Here is a 16,491-nt window from a genome sequence, read left to right as displayed (position 1 = left end):
GAGAACTCGGGATGAAGTATGGACTTTGGAGAAGTTACAGACGATTGATGAGATAATGAAGGAAATTTATGGTGCTCAAGATGAGAATGCACACGATGACGAGGGAAGCGATAGGGATGCAGAGGATGAGGGTGATATTGCAATGCTCGTACGGAACGATAACTATCCTCAAACAAGAAGTAGGTCACGGTCCAGAATTCAAGAATTTCCAACTGAAAGATTGAATAACCGTATTTTAGTAAAGCAATATAAATAAGACTTTTATTTTTTTTTAAATTTCAGTTTCTAAAAAAGAAAAAAAAGGAAATTTTCAATATAATTATTTTATTTCCCATTTCTATTTAAAAAAAATTTTTATATCAAGATTGAGAAGAAGAATTGGAGATGTGAAACTTGGTGGTAAGGCTATTGAAGAGGAAGATAGGGGAAACCAAGAGGCTCTGATAAGACGACTTCGGCTGGTTCTTATACAAGAACTTTGAGGAGTCCTCAAAGGAAGGGGTTCGAGGAGTCCAGTCAAAGGTTTTGCTAATACGTCTAGGATTGGGAAGCCGGTTGATAGAAATATAGCTTTTAAAGGGCTTGCCAGAGCGGTTACAGAGAGGTATGGATTGATGAGTGAGGAGGCAACTGGAAATTTTATTCACGAGGACTAGATTTTGGGATAATCATTGCTTCTTGTTTCCTGCTGGGATCAGGATTCCTGGTTATCCTATTTTTAAGGCACCAGGGTTGGATCGTGGGAACTATCCGGAATATGGGAATTTTGGTTTATAAGCCGGTTTAAGAGATCAGCTTATTAGGTGTATGGTACATTGCATTCGAACTGCATTTTTCGCTCGTCAAAGGTGCACCGGTGGTTCCTGGTAGGCCAAATTAAAGTAATCCAAGCCAGAACTTCGAAGCTTCCGGGGTATATATGTATGGTCCAAGATGGTACAAACATAGTCCCCAGATCGATGTCTATACCCACGATGACGGAAGTTTCTTCCTTCAAAATAAAATAAATCGATTAATACATAGATCTAGATCTATAAAAATTTAGGAACATTTAGGTCAATGGCTATCCATCAACATCTAATCATGATTATACCCTCAAGTATTAATTCCGTTTTATATAACTAGCATATCGAAACAATAATATAAGGTGGGTAGGTAGGTAATTAGTACTTAAGTAAATGTTTCTATATATTTTTTCAACTATCTTGTGTCATCTCGTTAGGCGTAGGAATTTTGGCGCCATTGGCACAGCTCTGGTTATATCTTAGTCGAACAATATGAACTCAAGCTCATGCATAAATTTGCTAATTTTCGAACTTATGAAAACATGATTTTGGCAAATTGAGGAATCGAAAAAAAAGAGACGTCAAGACCTAGATCACTTAATAATGCAGTATTTTTAAGATGTTAAAGAGCAAATTCATGCTACGTTACTCGACCATACCCGCTGAGTGATAAATCACTCGAGCACTACGGGCGCACGATAAGGCTGAGATACACTAGTAAATCAAAGTATCGAATCGAGTTAGTTTGGTGAGGTCAAGTCGCTAGCAAGACGCTGTGCCAAAGCTACTAAGGTCAGGGATGGGTTTGCGGTAGGGCTCCACGGGAACACAGAAAGGTCGCAGACAAATAAATTATCGAGTCCCTTAAACTGCAAATCTGTGTTAACAACTCCCTTCTCACCCACGCCCATTCGCATAGTTCCCACTTCATGTGCGACAACCCCAAAGGGCGCTCTATCTACTATCACACTCCTTGCTCTGATTTCGTTGCTCGGTAGGCACCATCTCCAGCAAGGGTTTGTGGGGGGGTCCCTTACTTCGTCCCATGTGTAACCAGGCACCCAACCTGGCGCTCCTGGTTGGTACCCGTTACCTACATCAACTGGTTCCGCTAAAGCCGGCGGACCGACTTCTGCCGCAGCTAAAACGTCATGACCACCCATATGACTCTGTGCACCCTGTCCGCCCGCGGGATTAGACCGGGAGAAACCGTGTGTATTCAGCCAACCACAGAGCAAGGCGGCCTCCAACGCAAATATGCGCATGCTCGGAAGGTAGGGCCTCTTGTCTTCACGTGATGGAATTTCAATTGTCGGGGTTGATCTTGGAAGATTCAAAACTTTATTATCATCCTTTAAAGGGCTATCAAACTCAAAGACGACTTGAAGGCTAAACTTTTCATAATTGTGACTAGGCGATTGGAACTTTTCATCGAATGCAGCCTTCGAAACTAATTTGCCGTTTTCGTCCAGATACATCATCGGAGAGTCTAAAGAAGGGGCGAGAAAGGATGTGGCGTTAATGGTAATATTGATGAGGCACTGTGCTCGCCGCCTGCTATTTGATGGGAGATTTAGACGAAAAGGTGCCTTTTTTTCTATGAGATATGGTGTGTCCTCGGACCCATCATCCGCAAAGAGCGTCGCCCACGTTTGTAAACGGAGTGCTTGGCCTAAGAGAGCGTTGACTGGATTATTTTTTTTTGTGCACAGTTCGAACCTAACCCCCCAGATATCATGGTCAGTAAGACCGACACCAATGAGGTCTGGGACAATTTGATCTAGTCCACTTCTTAAAGCGATAACTGCGGTGTCTATGGTGCCACTGCTCAATATGACTTTTGCTCCGCCTGTAGGGATGTTACGGAGTTGGTTGTGTTTGCTTCCGGGGTCAAGAACAGTGATGCTGGTGATCTCCTTTTTGTGATTTTCATGATCGTGATTGTAATTCACAGTTATTACTTGCGTGTTCGGTAGGATTGTAAGAGCCTCGCTGCTATTGTAGCAGCGCTCTAGCATCCAATTGACAGCTGAATATCCCCCCATAGCGGTCTGATATAACCTCCTGGACGGGTCTTTCGGAACAAACTCTGCTCCCATTGGACAAACAGTGAAGTTCTGGCATATGAAATGGGAAGGTACCATATTTGTTAGACGGTTGAAGTCGTTAACAACATCATGAATAACATATTGTATTGATTCTGTGGTAACGGATCCCGACATGGGATAGGGATTCCGCAGGTCGCCCCCGTTTGAAAGAAGATTGTATGCTCTGATATAACCATCCCTATGGAATAAATACTGCTCGATTTCCTCGCCAAGTTTTTCCTTGACACTCATACGATCGAGAGGAGGTGTGTACATTCCCCAAACATTGCTTCGTCCACCCAGGCAATGAACCGGTCCTCCAGCATATGGAACTGACCTCGAGCTTACGGTTGCAATTGGAGATTTAACAGACTGGAAAACAAGGTCCGTACTCATAGAAGGACCTTCCTTTCTGTACCATCCAGGGCTTGGGGTGTTGATACAGTGGGTAGAGAATTGCAGACCACCTCGTTCAATAACAAGAACCCGAGGCGAATCTGCACGCTCGTGGCCACTATCGCCCTCTATGAGGCACCGAGCAAGAGTGCCACCTCCCATGCCGCTGCCAATAATGATATAGTTGTAGTAGCCAGCCTTACATCGTTGCTCGACATCGTTGAGAGTGGTAGTGAGGGCGTTGTTCATCCTGAATTTGGCGAATTATATAGGTTTCACAAACTCGCAGGGGTAAGGCAGTGATGTATAAAGGTTTCCTGAATAATATAGAAACTAAAGTAATATAGAGCCAATTAACGAGCCAAAGAAAAAGAAGAAACAAAGACCCCAGGTAAAATATTTTGGAGCGTCTGTGGAGTGTTTATTGCTGTCTGAAGATTAACAATCCAAATCGTAACAGTTTACTCGAGGTGATTCATCAACTATTTATAAACTTTAGAGATGCAATTCGTGATACAAGCACCCCATAATAGAAAAAAAACCCCCATACGTCAACAATAATTCTCCATAGAAGGTCCTCCAATGCAAATACTATTTCCCGAATTCCGAAGACTCTAAACAGCTAAGTCAGTACCCATGTCAAAAACGTCTTTTTTATTCGGTTCCAACCGAATTTGATATCATATACATACGCAACTGCTTCACACAAGTTTGGTAGCTCATGGTTGCCCCTCCACCCCGCTTTCAGTGACACATTCAACATGATCCACCTGCGAGTAAGGAGGTACTTCTGCAATCCGAAGATCAAACTATCCGGGACGGTATAAGAACGCTGTACGTAGATAGAGGAAGCCAGTAGGATATTTAGAATATCTGCTTTGAGCTCTTATTTGCATATTGACTCGTAACCATACCTAACCGTTTTGGAACATAGTGGTGCGATATTTTATTTGCCTAACAATATGAAGGTCGGAAAATATTATACACTCTTAAAACCAAGAGTTAAGCTTGGTTGATCATGAAGTATGAAGCATAGTGCAGGCCTTTGTGACACGTCGCTTCGCATGCATATTTATATGAATGTTGACACCCGCGACATGCTGGGCCTGCATACAAGCTTGGACAGGGGTCTTTGGGGCCAGGCTCGGATTTCTTGGCGATTTCAAATAAGGAAAATCTATCCGATGGGAATAGCGCATCCTACCGGGCTGCGAACCACACCGGCAACACGAACCACCAAGCGAGACCACACCAAAATTCGTATGGCAAAATCACATAACAGACTGCCTCAACGACGGTGATGATAACTCTATCAAAAAAAAAAAAAAAAAAAAAAAAATGATAAAAATATAGTCTCTACGGCTCTATAATCTAGAAATCCTATTGCACAAGATTCACGTGTAGTGGTTTGAGGTAAGCAGCATAGCTGTTGTGCTATTCACTAATTAATTTGATAGGCTAGGCGGCGGGCGACGGGTAGGCTGGCGTGAACGTGGTTTGTACGGTGAAACGGCGATGAAAGTCTCTGTAGTTCAAGCAGGCTATAGAGTGAATTGAGTACTACGGTTTTGCTATTCGATTCATGCGGATCGAAGCAGCGATTGCAGTTACAGGTTTAATAGTGTCAGCAGGCAGGTAGATGGGTAGGCGGGCAGGCTGGTGGCAGGAAGGGTGGTTGACAGGTCAGGGTTGGGTACCCAGTCGGGGCAGCGGTGGGTACCAGCTTGGGCAGGCTTAGGCTGGGCAGGCTGGCGGGGCAACCAAATCCTGCAGCCTGGTAGGAGTCTCCTTATTGTAATTTTACCTTTCACAACCAATTTTATTATCATTGCGTTGTTAACTTGCTCTTGCAAGCTTTCTCTGATAATTTTGCATATACCTTTGGCCTACCGGGCGTTTTTTAAATACCAATTATATCTTTCTATTTTAAAAGGCTCTGCAAATTCATGCAGTAACTACACGTAAAGTATACAGGGTTAGCTATCTATCCTCCTCAGGATATATACTGAAAACCTCGTCACCTCAATCGTCACGAGTCCTAGTAGACATGAGATCCTCGATACATCGACACTTAGAGATACAAGTGTTGAATTCCTAGATGCAACTCGCCAATCGAGAGGGAATCAGCCACATCCGTTCGAACATTCATACACATCTTATGTGTAACATTATAGAGCACTAGTACTAGGATTTCATGTTCGTTTGGTTTCGAGCCCAAGCTATAGATACAGGGAAACCTTTACAGAGTAATTGTCTGCTTCCAACGCATGCGCTCGTGCAATTTAATTGGTACTATAGAATCATCGGCGCCGACGTTTGCAAGCCCACCAACTACGAGGTATAAGGCTGATATGATTGTACAAATAGTAAAAAAACAGAAAAGAAAAAAAGGGTTACTTCATACTTCATGCAATTAATCCCTGCATCAGTCAGAGGAATGCATTCGTGGGGAAATATCAATAATTTCAATCCACTTGTTGCAAGAATCGAATCAAATTACATACAAATAAACCATACATGCAACTGGAAACACTTGAAGTGGCTGCAGTTTGTAACTTGCGACAAGGAATAACATATAACAATAACGTAATCCCATGCGAAACCCGCGCTTCTGGATCGTCGATAAGAGCAAAAAAGCAAACGGAGAAAGAAAAGAACCGGTCTATTCTGCATGGAAAGTTCATCCCAGACAATATCAAACCTCCGAGCTCTAAAAATGATCAACTTTGAATCAATAATTTATAACCTTCCAATTGAGCTTTGTTCATTGCACAATCCAAACATGAATCCCCTTGGAACAGCGAGCGAGTATTTTGAACACCCGCGAGAAACTGGGCTGCACTGTTCCCATGTACCAAAGCTACCGAAAACCTACCTTCGCTGGCAAGTGGGGCATCAACACCGGTTGCAACGATACTGTCAGTATCATAAGGAGGGGGCGGGGATGAATCTCGCTGGTGGCCCGCTTCCTTGCAACTTGGAGCAATCGTTGTACTCATGTATGCAATCTGAAGTGCATAGAAACTGAGATTGAAAACCCTGCCCCCAACTTGAACACTCGTTCGCAATGCAAATGCATTATGGTATTCCCTTGTAGTCAACGTAAGGTCAGAGTGTACTCCGGCATCTGATAAGCTGACTTTTCCTTTCGGGTTTAATGAATTTTCTGCTTGAAAGCGAGGCGGAATATTGGCATCTTCGATAATAGCTTTGTAATAATTTTTTTCATTGTGATATTGGCCATCCACCAGGATATAATTCACCATTTTGGTTTCGTCGAAAGCTACTCTTTTCAATGTCGATGGAAATATCGACGTTGAACCATTGCTGGTACCAATTGCCGTATATCCGGGACCGGCGTTTGCTGGCTTGGAGCCAAGCATTTCACAGAGGTCAGCATGAAGGTCTGTTACCGAATATTTCTGTTTGTCGTCACCGACATTGATTATTTTTTCGCCTGCAGTACACTGCCGTACTTTCTGCACCAAGCGGCTACAGAAGAAACGGCCTGCCTTGATATCTGGGCTCTGGAGCAGTCTGACCGACCCACACTTGATTTCGACGAAAGTCAACAGGATTGCATACCCAATTATGGGTTGTAGTCCTCCCCAGATACTACGAACGTAGCAATAGTTCCTTTTGATGTGCAAATCATCCCAATGGAATGAATTTAAACATGCGGAGCAGGTGCAGTGAGTGTCCGGAAGCACTTGTGCAACTGCAGCTCGTAGTCTATGATATGCAGAAACTACATCTAAGCAGCTGAGGTCTAGATCGACACCAAAAAGCGACCCAAGTTGTTCTCGGATGTGGCGTTCAGCAGCTGCAGAGGTACCGAGAAGGGATCGAAGGCCACCCTCCGGGAGGTCTGATTCACGTCCGTAATCGGATGATTGAAAAGTGAGGATGATAGCCCCGACGAGGTTGCCCAAGGAAACAACGACCTGGCGTTCGTTTTCCAAATGCAAACGCGTTACCCGATGGGCAAAAAGATTCATAACCATGCCTCCAAGACATCCCTCCTTTTCCATTGTCAGACGGTCAAACCCTGACATTCTCCCTGGTTGGCCTAAAAAATCGTCCTTCCGCAAACCTACAATTTGCTTGGATAAATCCAATGCATGCTCTTTAGATACTTCCAATCTCTTTCCATAGACCACTGAGACGATAATTGAACTTCGTGCACCCTGGTATATGACTTCATTCTCGACCAGCACCATAACATCTTCCGCGCAAAGGCCAGTAAAGAGGGCAACAAGTTGGGCAATCCCTGCAAATCCCTCTATACGGAGAGTAGTCGTTTCATCCTGCAAGGCGGTCTGGGCTATATCTAGAATATGCACTAGGGATTCAACGGAAATTCTGTCCAAAAGAGAACTCAAGTCTAGATCTTGGCTTTTTTTCGCATCTTGACCCGATTGATCAATGCCGGGGATTTGAATATTTGAGTGCATATAGGTCATTCGAATCCGAGTCACTTGATCTGCCAGGTGCTGTCCAAAGCGCACGGGTTGCATCTTGTTTGATACAATCTCTGCAAGATCTGAAAGTTGCTCCATGCTCGAGAGGCGACTGTCCCTAGGTAAAATTTTCTGAGAGAGGTCGAAAAGTATATGACCTGTCATATTCCTACAGCATAGCTCGACGAGGCAGGCCGTCAAGAGTGCTGAAGCTTGACCCCCAGCTGTCTGTGACAATGCCCAAGTAGTATCCCCCCTCATCCAACCGACGGATACTTGGGCCCTCCAAAACGTCAAGGCTGATCCCGTTCTCGTGAGTGCGCCTACAGTCCTATTCGCCAATGGTCCACTCATAGGGAATCTAGAACCAATCGCCTCTAGTTGGACGACTGCGAGGGGATTGACACCATCAGCGGAAAGTGCCCGAAGGAGTGGTGTTATGGAGCTTAATGAACTGAGGGCACCAGGAATGTTGGTGATATCTGCTTGTACTCCAATGGGGTCTGGCATTGTTGCAGCTTTGATGGATAGGATAGCAGTCAACTTAAGATATATTCAGAGAATAGAGCTTCAATTATAGTATAATTGAAGAGATGCTAGGCTGCGTATGAGGCTTTGCTGGGTGCGTGATCTGGGACAGGAACAATCAGCAGCGAGGTGGGTCGCCATTTATATTTATCGAAACTCATATCTGCAAAGCTACAGAAACAGCCTACAGCTAGCAGCCGTTCACGAATATTTCGCGCACCGATATGACGATCTCGTAAACCAGCCTCCAGTAGATTGTAGATGTCTCATTTTACTATCATGCATAGGCAGTTAATTCCGATATCTCGAGTCTCGTTGGATATCTAGGCCTGATCCACAATCGATGCAATCTCTTCTTGCAGCGCATTTTTGTTTGAACATGCAGAAAGCCTCACCATGAGAACGGTTCACGAGACGAATTGGCCAAAGATACCAAAAGACACCTATCTTATAGAACATACTCATAAGCTATGGTGACCCCTGATAGTAGATAGATGCATGGTGCTAACCAAAATCGAAGCCTCGCAGAGGGTTGGAGGCGTTTGTGCATAAATATAGCTTTATCACCTCAAGGTCGACCATTATCAGAGTTATATAGCACTAAATTTGATAGAGCATATACCATCAATCAAGTTCTAACCAGTCACATCTTCAATTAGCCCATACTTCGACTTGTCGGTCTAACTGCTTTTGAAAAAGCCGAAAATCTTTTTTTGAGTGATCTTTCTCATACCTATCAAGTCCTCATATTCACAAATTTGAACCATGGAGCCAATCCTTGAAAAAGGTATCCCTATCTTTTCTATTCCCGAGAAGTATCGTAAGGCGGGTACGTACCCTCCAGAGCTACTCGCTAGTTCTATCAAACATCTCCATGCCTCTGGCGTGATTGTACTCGAAAATGCAATCGATGTAAAACATCTCGATGCATTGAACGCCGTCCTAGCACCCCAGGCGAAGGAATTGGCCAATGCGCCCGGGAGGCACTTCAACTTTGGCGCCGAAACGGGCAATATCAACCAGGCTCCTCCTTCTGACGAGAAACTTATGTTCCCTGACATCTGGGCGAATCAGTTTGTAATGCCAACACTCGCAGCCATGCTTGGTCCGGAGCCTGTGTTGCAATATGCCAGTGGTAACACAGCTCTCCAAACTCCCTCAAACACTCGACAGCCAGTCCATTCGGATATAGACTTTCCGCATCCAAAATTCCCGTTCTCGATGGTGGTCAACATACCACTCGTCGACATGACTATAGAGAACGGAGCGCTCGAAGTTTGGCCCGGCACCCATTTAACTACCTTTGAAGACCAAGTTTTGGAGCCCGGACAGTCTGGAGACTTGCCCGTCAGAGCAATCATCCCAGAGCTGTTGCAGCTCCGCAAAGCCGTTTGTCCCCCAGTTCAGGCAGTTGTGTCCAAGGGGAGCATCATTATTCGAGATCTGCGCCTTTGGCATGCGGGCTGCCCGAATCTCACCTCTGACCCAAGAGTTATGCTAGCATTTATTTGGCAAGCGGCTTGGTGGTGTGGCAGAGGCTGGTTCGAGCTTCCAATAAGGCTTCGGTCCCTTCTAAGTACCTGGGAAAACGGTTCGATTAGATTTCGGGTCGCCGCTAGATGGGTCGATAAAGAGAAAATCTGTCGCCAACAAGAATTAGAGGACAGTAACCTTGGGAGCCTAGACGCCACAGTTTCAGGCCTCTTCTAAAGTTCGATGCTTTTCTCTGGAGCCTAAACTTCAATCGTAGTCTAAGCAGTGTGGAGGTGCATGTATGAGGATGTATTAATGCTTCATTTGTCAAAATTTTCGTTTTTTCCTAAAGGGAAAAAAAAAGATCTATCTAGCGAGAGGGTTTCAATCAATTAGTACTTTTAATTCAATATGGTTCCTGAATCGTCACCAAATGCAGTCTAATTTGGTGCGGTATTTTATAAATTTTGTACGAAGTACACCGTAGGAGATAGTTTCCGCAAGTACGACAGCGCATAAACCCAAATCTGCAGATTTCCGATTTTCTGCATCTAGGGACAATAAAATGCAGCCTAGGTATGTTTTGGTCCCCAAAATACAATAGCATTCATGCAGAGGTTTCGGAAATCCCGGGAGCACATATTCACCAGGTCGCCGATACGCCAGTCTTTACAGAGTAAAAATCGTAGGCACAAACCGCGTGAATAATTTTACAAAATATTATGTCCCCAAATTTATAACCGGCCACGGCCTAGGAAGCCGTGAATATGTGCATATCGCTGCATCTAAGAAGATCGTCCAGCCTGTTTGCCATTTCTCCAGGTCCGATATGCGATCCAGGCGAGCGGAGCCCAACCCGAGCGTTCGGTTCGTAAGGTACCTTCCGTACGGTCCGACCAGCCCTTATGCATGTCAGTTTAGTACCCACCTTGAAATTTTGCCGAGTCCGCGAATTCAAGCTGTGAGGCCGACGCTGGACTTGAATTCAGTTCTCAACCAACTAACCTACCGACAGGAATCGAGGCTAACTGACAGCAAACTAGCCGATATTTTTTTAAAAAAAATAAAAATAAAGCAATGGTTTGCGAAGCCACCTGGAACAATTTCCTTAGACCTCTTGGAGTACCACTTCGGTACTGCCTCAACACTTGCATGCATAATGTTAACCATAACCTCCTATAGCCTGACTAACCTTGTCAATATTCATGAGGCTGCAACACCAACTATCTACACATCGCCAGTTCCAAAATACAACAAACTTAACACCCCGGTCCAAGCGTCTAACTATAACAGGGAGCACCCAGTAACTATGCCAAGCATCTCGAACTAGTCCCAACTAGATACGTAGTTCTCAAGCTGCACGCAAGCAGGGGGTACGAGACCAGCTGCAGTTCCAAAGCTCCTACATTTCACACACACATCTTCGCTGCTATTGCATGCCTAGCTATTGCATTCATAGCCACTATAGCGCTACCCCAAGGTCCTTAATGGAGTTATCTTCAGATCCTTTCCCTCTTTCTAGAATTTTTTCTTTTTTCCATAATACTTTTCTTTGTTCGACTCGCCTTGTCGGCAATTGTCTTTCTTTCTTTCTTTCGTTTTTCTTTCTTGAGATCTTCCTTCTTTCTTTTGTTCGGACATACACTCCTAATTAGTCTCGAGTACTTCTGGCGATCTCGTATTCTGATCTTCTTTACGGTTAGCTCGTCTTAAACCTCCTATCCACTCAGATAGCCATGGGGCATCACCTGGCCTCGAGGCTACATAATCACTACTCCTACTATCAGCTGATCAAGAAGACGCCAGAGATATAATAGCGCAGAGACATGATCCTACAGTTAGAGTATTCTGCGTATACTGTACAGGGTTTTGAAGAGCTTGTGGGATCGGTTTTTTTTTTTTTAGAAAAAATTTAAGCCATCCGGTAAAGCGTTTATCATACGGCGGATATCTCTTGTTTTGTACCTTGACTTGATCGGACCTTTCCACTCTGGAGAACCCTCAGATTCCTTTACAGTAGCCAGTCCTGATTATTCATTCTGCAGATTCAGGGCCACTATTCGTCATCTCCAACGACGGCTCCCGATGATGTATAGTAAAGAAACGACAGGGAAGAGATACTCCAAGCGAAAGAAAACGTAACAAAGGGGACATTGACCAAAGGGGAAAAATCGAAGACAAAGAACACCTTTAAGAGAAAGAGGAACCAGATAAATTAACACTGTTGTTTTGATTTACGAAAAAGGGGCATAGCAGCCGCTTATGAAGAAGTGAATAAAGAAATAAAGAAATAAAAGCTAACCCAGCCAATAATAAATACTAACAATAAAGTGAATGAAATGGATTGAAATACCCGATGACTCCATCAATGATGAACAAAGAAAGTATATAATTTCCAAAAATATATGCCATCGAGTTCGCGAAGCAACATTAAAACGACAGCTCCAGACAAAAAGATATCAATAAGGTGCGTATCAATTCAATCAATTCGTCTCATAAGTAATAAGTGATAATGGTAGTTAAGTAAGTTAGTTAGGTAAGTATAGCTCCTAGGCTGGACCATAGTGAATAAACGAGACTGGTTGAAGTAATAAAAAAAAAGGCTATGATTCGCTCATGACGGTCGTATTCGCTCTTTCCCCCCCCAATCAATGTTTCCTGCTCCTCTTTCTCTTTTGTTTGATTCATTACTGGATGCCCTCCATTATTTCCTTTGTTATCAATTCAAGATAATGCCATAACATTCAGGAAGCTTTCTTTCTCCCCGTCTTCATTTCTGATTCACAAGGTTGGTAGTTAAAAACACCAGACACCATGCCAGTTCAATACCACCCTTTATAAAAGCCATGAAAAACCATCCTCGATCGTCTTTCTTTTTTTTTTTTTTTCAAGCTTTCAATTCAGAAAAAAAAGAAAAAAAGATATCGATACAAAAGATTCCACATAAGCACCAAATAACCCCCAAGAAAGAGAGGACCCCCATACTACCGCGCCTCAACCGGTCTCCCTCTATTATCCTCTCCCGTTGTATTCGTCCCAACTCCCGGCAACTTACTCGTCGGTGTCGGCGATGTCCCCGTCAGATTCATAGCCGCATCACCATCTCTATCCTTCACCGCCGGCGAAGCCTTCCCGGACATTGACGGCGACTTATGATGTAATGTCTGATACTCCTCCTGTTCTGATTTATCCTTCCCATTTAAAACCTTTCCACCTTCTAATTTCCTCTGTTGGATGGCGAACAATTCGCGGTCGATGGTGGAGGCATTGTTGGGGACTATTGTCATCGGGGAGACGAGGTCTATATCCATTGAATCGTTTGATCTTGTGGAGTCCTTGCGGTCGTTATTCCCGAGGCGGGATGTGGGTGGTGGGGAGCCTAGACGGTATGATGAGTCGAGAAGTTGTTCTGTTGGGTAACGTTCCAAGTCCTTCGATGAGGTTGAGAAGTGTGATTGGATGGCTTGGGTATGTGTGGGTGAGTCTTTGGGTTTTGCGGATGTAGGCTCGGCGGTAGCGGCGGCGGCTGCAGCGGCTTCTTGTGGTTGGTATTCGTCGGGAGAGTTTTCGAAGGGGGTTTCTTTGAATAGACGGACGTATTCTTCGGGTACGAGGCCGGATTCACCTGTTATGCCATTTGTTAGAAAGGGGTTTTGGTAGTTTGATGGGGTATAGGTGGTTGATTGGGATGTACCTGTCCTAGGATCTTCAGCGACCAGCCAACCTTGGCCGTGGCGGTAGCTGACCCAAATCACTTGCCCTTCCACCAATTCTAGTTCATTGTCGTTTTCTCTTCTGAAATCGAACAATGCTACCGCTTTGCCGTGCATTTCTTCGTCGGGATCCGCGATACTAAAGTGGTAATCCCTCGAATATCTCGACTCGTCGCCTTCATACTCCTCATCTTCTTCACCTTCATACTCCTCCTCGCCTTCCTCTCCATCTTCATAATATTCTCCTGTTGTAGTATGGTACGTTCCTCCCGGCTCTCCAATATCCTCGGGTATTTCTATCCCGTTTCCATACTCTCCGTCCTTCATATGTTCTGTTATCGACGACATTTTGGCGTCTTTACTTAATGTGCGACCTGACGGTAGTCCCAGCGAGGACTTGTGCTTTCGGTGTTTCTGAGTGATAACTACGGGGCTAACTAGATCTTCGTCTTCGAACCAAGGTGGGCCGTCGGCGAATTTGAGTGGCGGCGGGTGATTCGTGCTACCCCGCGGGTCCCTATTGATAGCAGCCGAATCACTCATCCTCCTACCGCCAGGAGATCCAGCGCCGGGGGCTGGGTTCCACCATCCTAAGAAAGCGCTGATACCGTTTGCGCCGGAGAAAAGGCCAGAGTCGCGGGCCGAGCCGGGAGTAGAGCCGATGCTGGGGATAGGTGGCGGACCATAATGGAGTGGATGTGAGGGAGGATATGCGAAGTCTCTGACTTTTGTGTATGAGAGGGATTGAAAGGTCGGCTGGGTCGGAGTGAGTTGGTCTATCAGGCCTAGGTCCTCGCGGATGATGGGTGTCGCAGGCTCGGACCTGGCCTGCCCCTTTATTGTGGCCATTACTTTTCGACGACTTTTTTCTTCTACGAGCTCTCTACTACAAAACTAACCGTCCGATAGGCTTTTAGAGGGGAAGGAGGGGGTTTGGTAGGGAATAGAAGTAGTTGGCGACAGAGATGGTCGGATGTTATAACAAAAAAAGGAAAGAAAAAAAGGCCTGATGAATGGTCCGTTCGCCGCCGCCGGTGATAGAGAATGTTTCGGATCAGAAGTCCAGGCTGTTTTTTCTTCCTTTTGTTCGGTGTCTGAAAGACAATCTCCAGCGACGGATAGGAAGCTGCGCCGAAGAGAGTCGCTTGCGATTTTATTCGTATCAAACGAGGAAAACCTGCACAGACAAAACGGACGAGAGGGAGAGAGAGTTAACTAAACGATTGAAACGAAACAAAAAAAAAAAAGATAAAATAAGCAGTAACAAAATGGTAAGAGGATTTGCCGTACGGAATCAGAGATTGCCAGAAATTAAACCCTGTGGCGCCCCAAATGACGAATTCGAACAGAGACAGGATCCGGGATATGGATGATGGGTGAGGACTAAAAATAAAAGACGAAAAATTCGGCAATGCACAGCAACGTCAGGCCGGGTCGTTCTCGTTCGACAGATGGAAAGCCAGTTCCTCGGTTCTCAAGAAAGAAAAAACTAGTCTCGAAGGTAGTGATATAATAATGACGATCGAGGACGGACGAAGGAGTGAGTGAGATCGGATAGAGAGACTCAGAAAAGGTAGAGTCAGGACGGAACGGACGGCGGAAGTAGGTTTTCGGAGAGACTTCTGCTTTCGTTTTTCTTTCTTTCCTTCTCGTTCCCTTCGCAGGACCGGATGATATGAGATCGAAGAGTTAGTTTCAAGTGGAAGGGATGGGATATGAGAGTGGTATGTATGGGGACGCTGGTATGTTATTGCGGAGGAGGTGGTAGTGGATGGGGTTTTTAGGAATGGATGTTGAAGAGGAAGAGAAAAAGAAGAAGTGAAGAAGAAGAAGAAGAAGAAGAAGAAGAAGAAGAAGAAGAAGAAGAAGAAGAAGAAGAAGAGAGTTTAGTATGAACAGAGAAGGGGGTCTTGAAGCCGGACAGAAGGGAAATAATGTAAGTAGATGTGTGGATAGTGTATTTGAGGGTGAAGATGAGGATGAAGAAGAGAAGAGGGAAGAGGAGAGGTTGTGATTTGGTAGTTCTGAGTGGTCAGTGGATGATTGATGGATGGTGGCGGCAGCGGTGGGGTTCAATTGAAATCCAAAACCCGCTTCGCTCGCTCGCTCGTGCTCCAATTCCAATACTATAAAATACCAAAAAAATAAAATAAAAATTAGTATAAAAAAAATAAAAATAAAAATAAAAAAATTTTCTAGTAAAACATCGGCAGGTAAAGCATAGTAATAGTGTATATATTAATTTAAAGAAGAATGGAGGTAATAGTAGTAGTATAATCCGCCCGCCGATGGTGTTTCCTTCCCTTTCTTTCAGGGGCGGCACAGGGAAAAAAGGACCTGTTTAAAATTGCAGGTCCGGCGGCTGGATTGGTAAACAAAATACACAGTGGGCCACACAATAATACAAAATGGCAGAGGACTGCAGCGACAGAAACGATATTCGGAGACGGGCTGTAAACGCCAGATGCTAGCTGGGAGATTTGTTCCTGACGCCTCTATCAATCCGATCGCTGTATCCGCCGCTGCCACATGGAATCCCTCCATTAACTATATATTATGTACTTACAGTATCGATAGGGTGCGAGTGAGTGCGCGCGCAATAAACGATAAGATAGATTGGTTTCGATTGATTGATCGATCGCGATTGATCGGAAATTGCAAAAGAGACGAGGAAAGGCTGTCAGGGACAAAGTACTTGACATGTCGTACCTACTTCCTTTACATGTACGACATGTACCTACCGTCTCCGTGGGAGTAATAATAATGATTGGGCCTGGCTGGACAATATTACTAACGGTGGCCCGAAACCTGAAACCGCTATCGATAACAGTTCGAAAAAAACGAACTTGGGACTTGCCTTGTGTGTAATAGAGCACTTAGTACTAGCTAACGACCAAGTTAATTCTGTGAGTAGAGCTCTCTTGCTCTCAGTTAATACCGGCAGTAGAGCAGGTCGAGGCATTTCCTCTTCCCCATCGACGCTGTAATGTTGTCCTGAAACACTGACCGTCCTGTTTAGGTTTAGTGCTATCGACCTCGATGCTGATTC

General features: G+C 44.7%; 4 protein-coding genes across 4 annotated transcripts; 1 reads left to right on the top strand and 3 right to left on the bottom strand.

The window, feature by feature from the left end:
• Positions 1 to 1,525: 1,525 nt before the first annotated feature.
• Positions 1,526 to 3,517, bottom strand: DFL_005246 (uncharacterized protein; the record flags this gene model as incomplete). The annotated part of the gene is made up of 1 exon (XM_067634475.1): positions 1,526 to 3,517. The coding sequence occupies one exon, from the start codon at positions 3,515 to 3,517 to the stop codon at positions 1,526 to 1,528; it is 1,992 nt and encodes a 663-aa protein (XP_067492540.1).
• A 2,471-nt stretch (positions 3,518 to 5,988) lies between these two features.
• Positions 5,989 to 8,238, bottom strand: DFL_005245 (uncharacterized protein; the record flags this gene model as incomplete). The annotated part of the gene is made up of 1 exon (XM_067634474.1): positions 5,989 to 8,238. One exon carries the CDS (start codon positions 8,236 to 8,238, stop codon positions 5,989 to 5,991), a length of 2,250 nt encoding a protein of 749 aa, XP_067492539.1.
• Positions 8,239 to 9,021: 783 nt separating this feature from the next.
• On the top strand, positions 9,022 to 9,966 carry DFL_005244 (uncharacterized protein; the record flags this gene model as incomplete). Its single annotated transcript, XM_067634473.1, has 1 exon — positions 9,022 to 9,966. The coding sequence occupies one exon, from the start codon at positions 9,022 to 9,024 to the stop codon at positions 9,964 to 9,966; it is 945 nt and encodes a 314-aa protein (XP_067492538.1).
• Positions 9,967 to 12,713: 2,747 nt separating this feature from the next.
• DFL_005243 (uncharacterized protein) lies at positions 12,714 to 14,291 on the bottom strand (the record flags this gene model as incomplete). Its single annotated transcript, XM_067634472.1, has 2 exons — positions 12,714 to 13,354; positions 13,424 to 14,291. The coding sequence occupies 2 exons, from the start codon at positions 14,289 to 14,291 to the stop codon at positions 12,714 to 12,716; spliced, it is 1,509 nt and encodes a 502-aa protein (XP_067492537.1).
• Positions 14,292 to 16,491: the final 2,200 nt, after the last annotated feature.

This window comes from Arthrobotrys flagrans (assembly GCF_004000055.1).
Source record: "Arthrobotrys flagrans strain CBS H-5679 chromosome Unknown unitig_0, whole genome shotgun sequence".
NCBI lineage: Eukaryota > Fungi > Ascomycota > Orbiliomycetes > Orbiliales > Orbiliaceae > Arthrobotrys > Arthrobotrys flagrans.
This window is presented reverse-complemented; position numbering and strand designations above follow the sequence as displayed.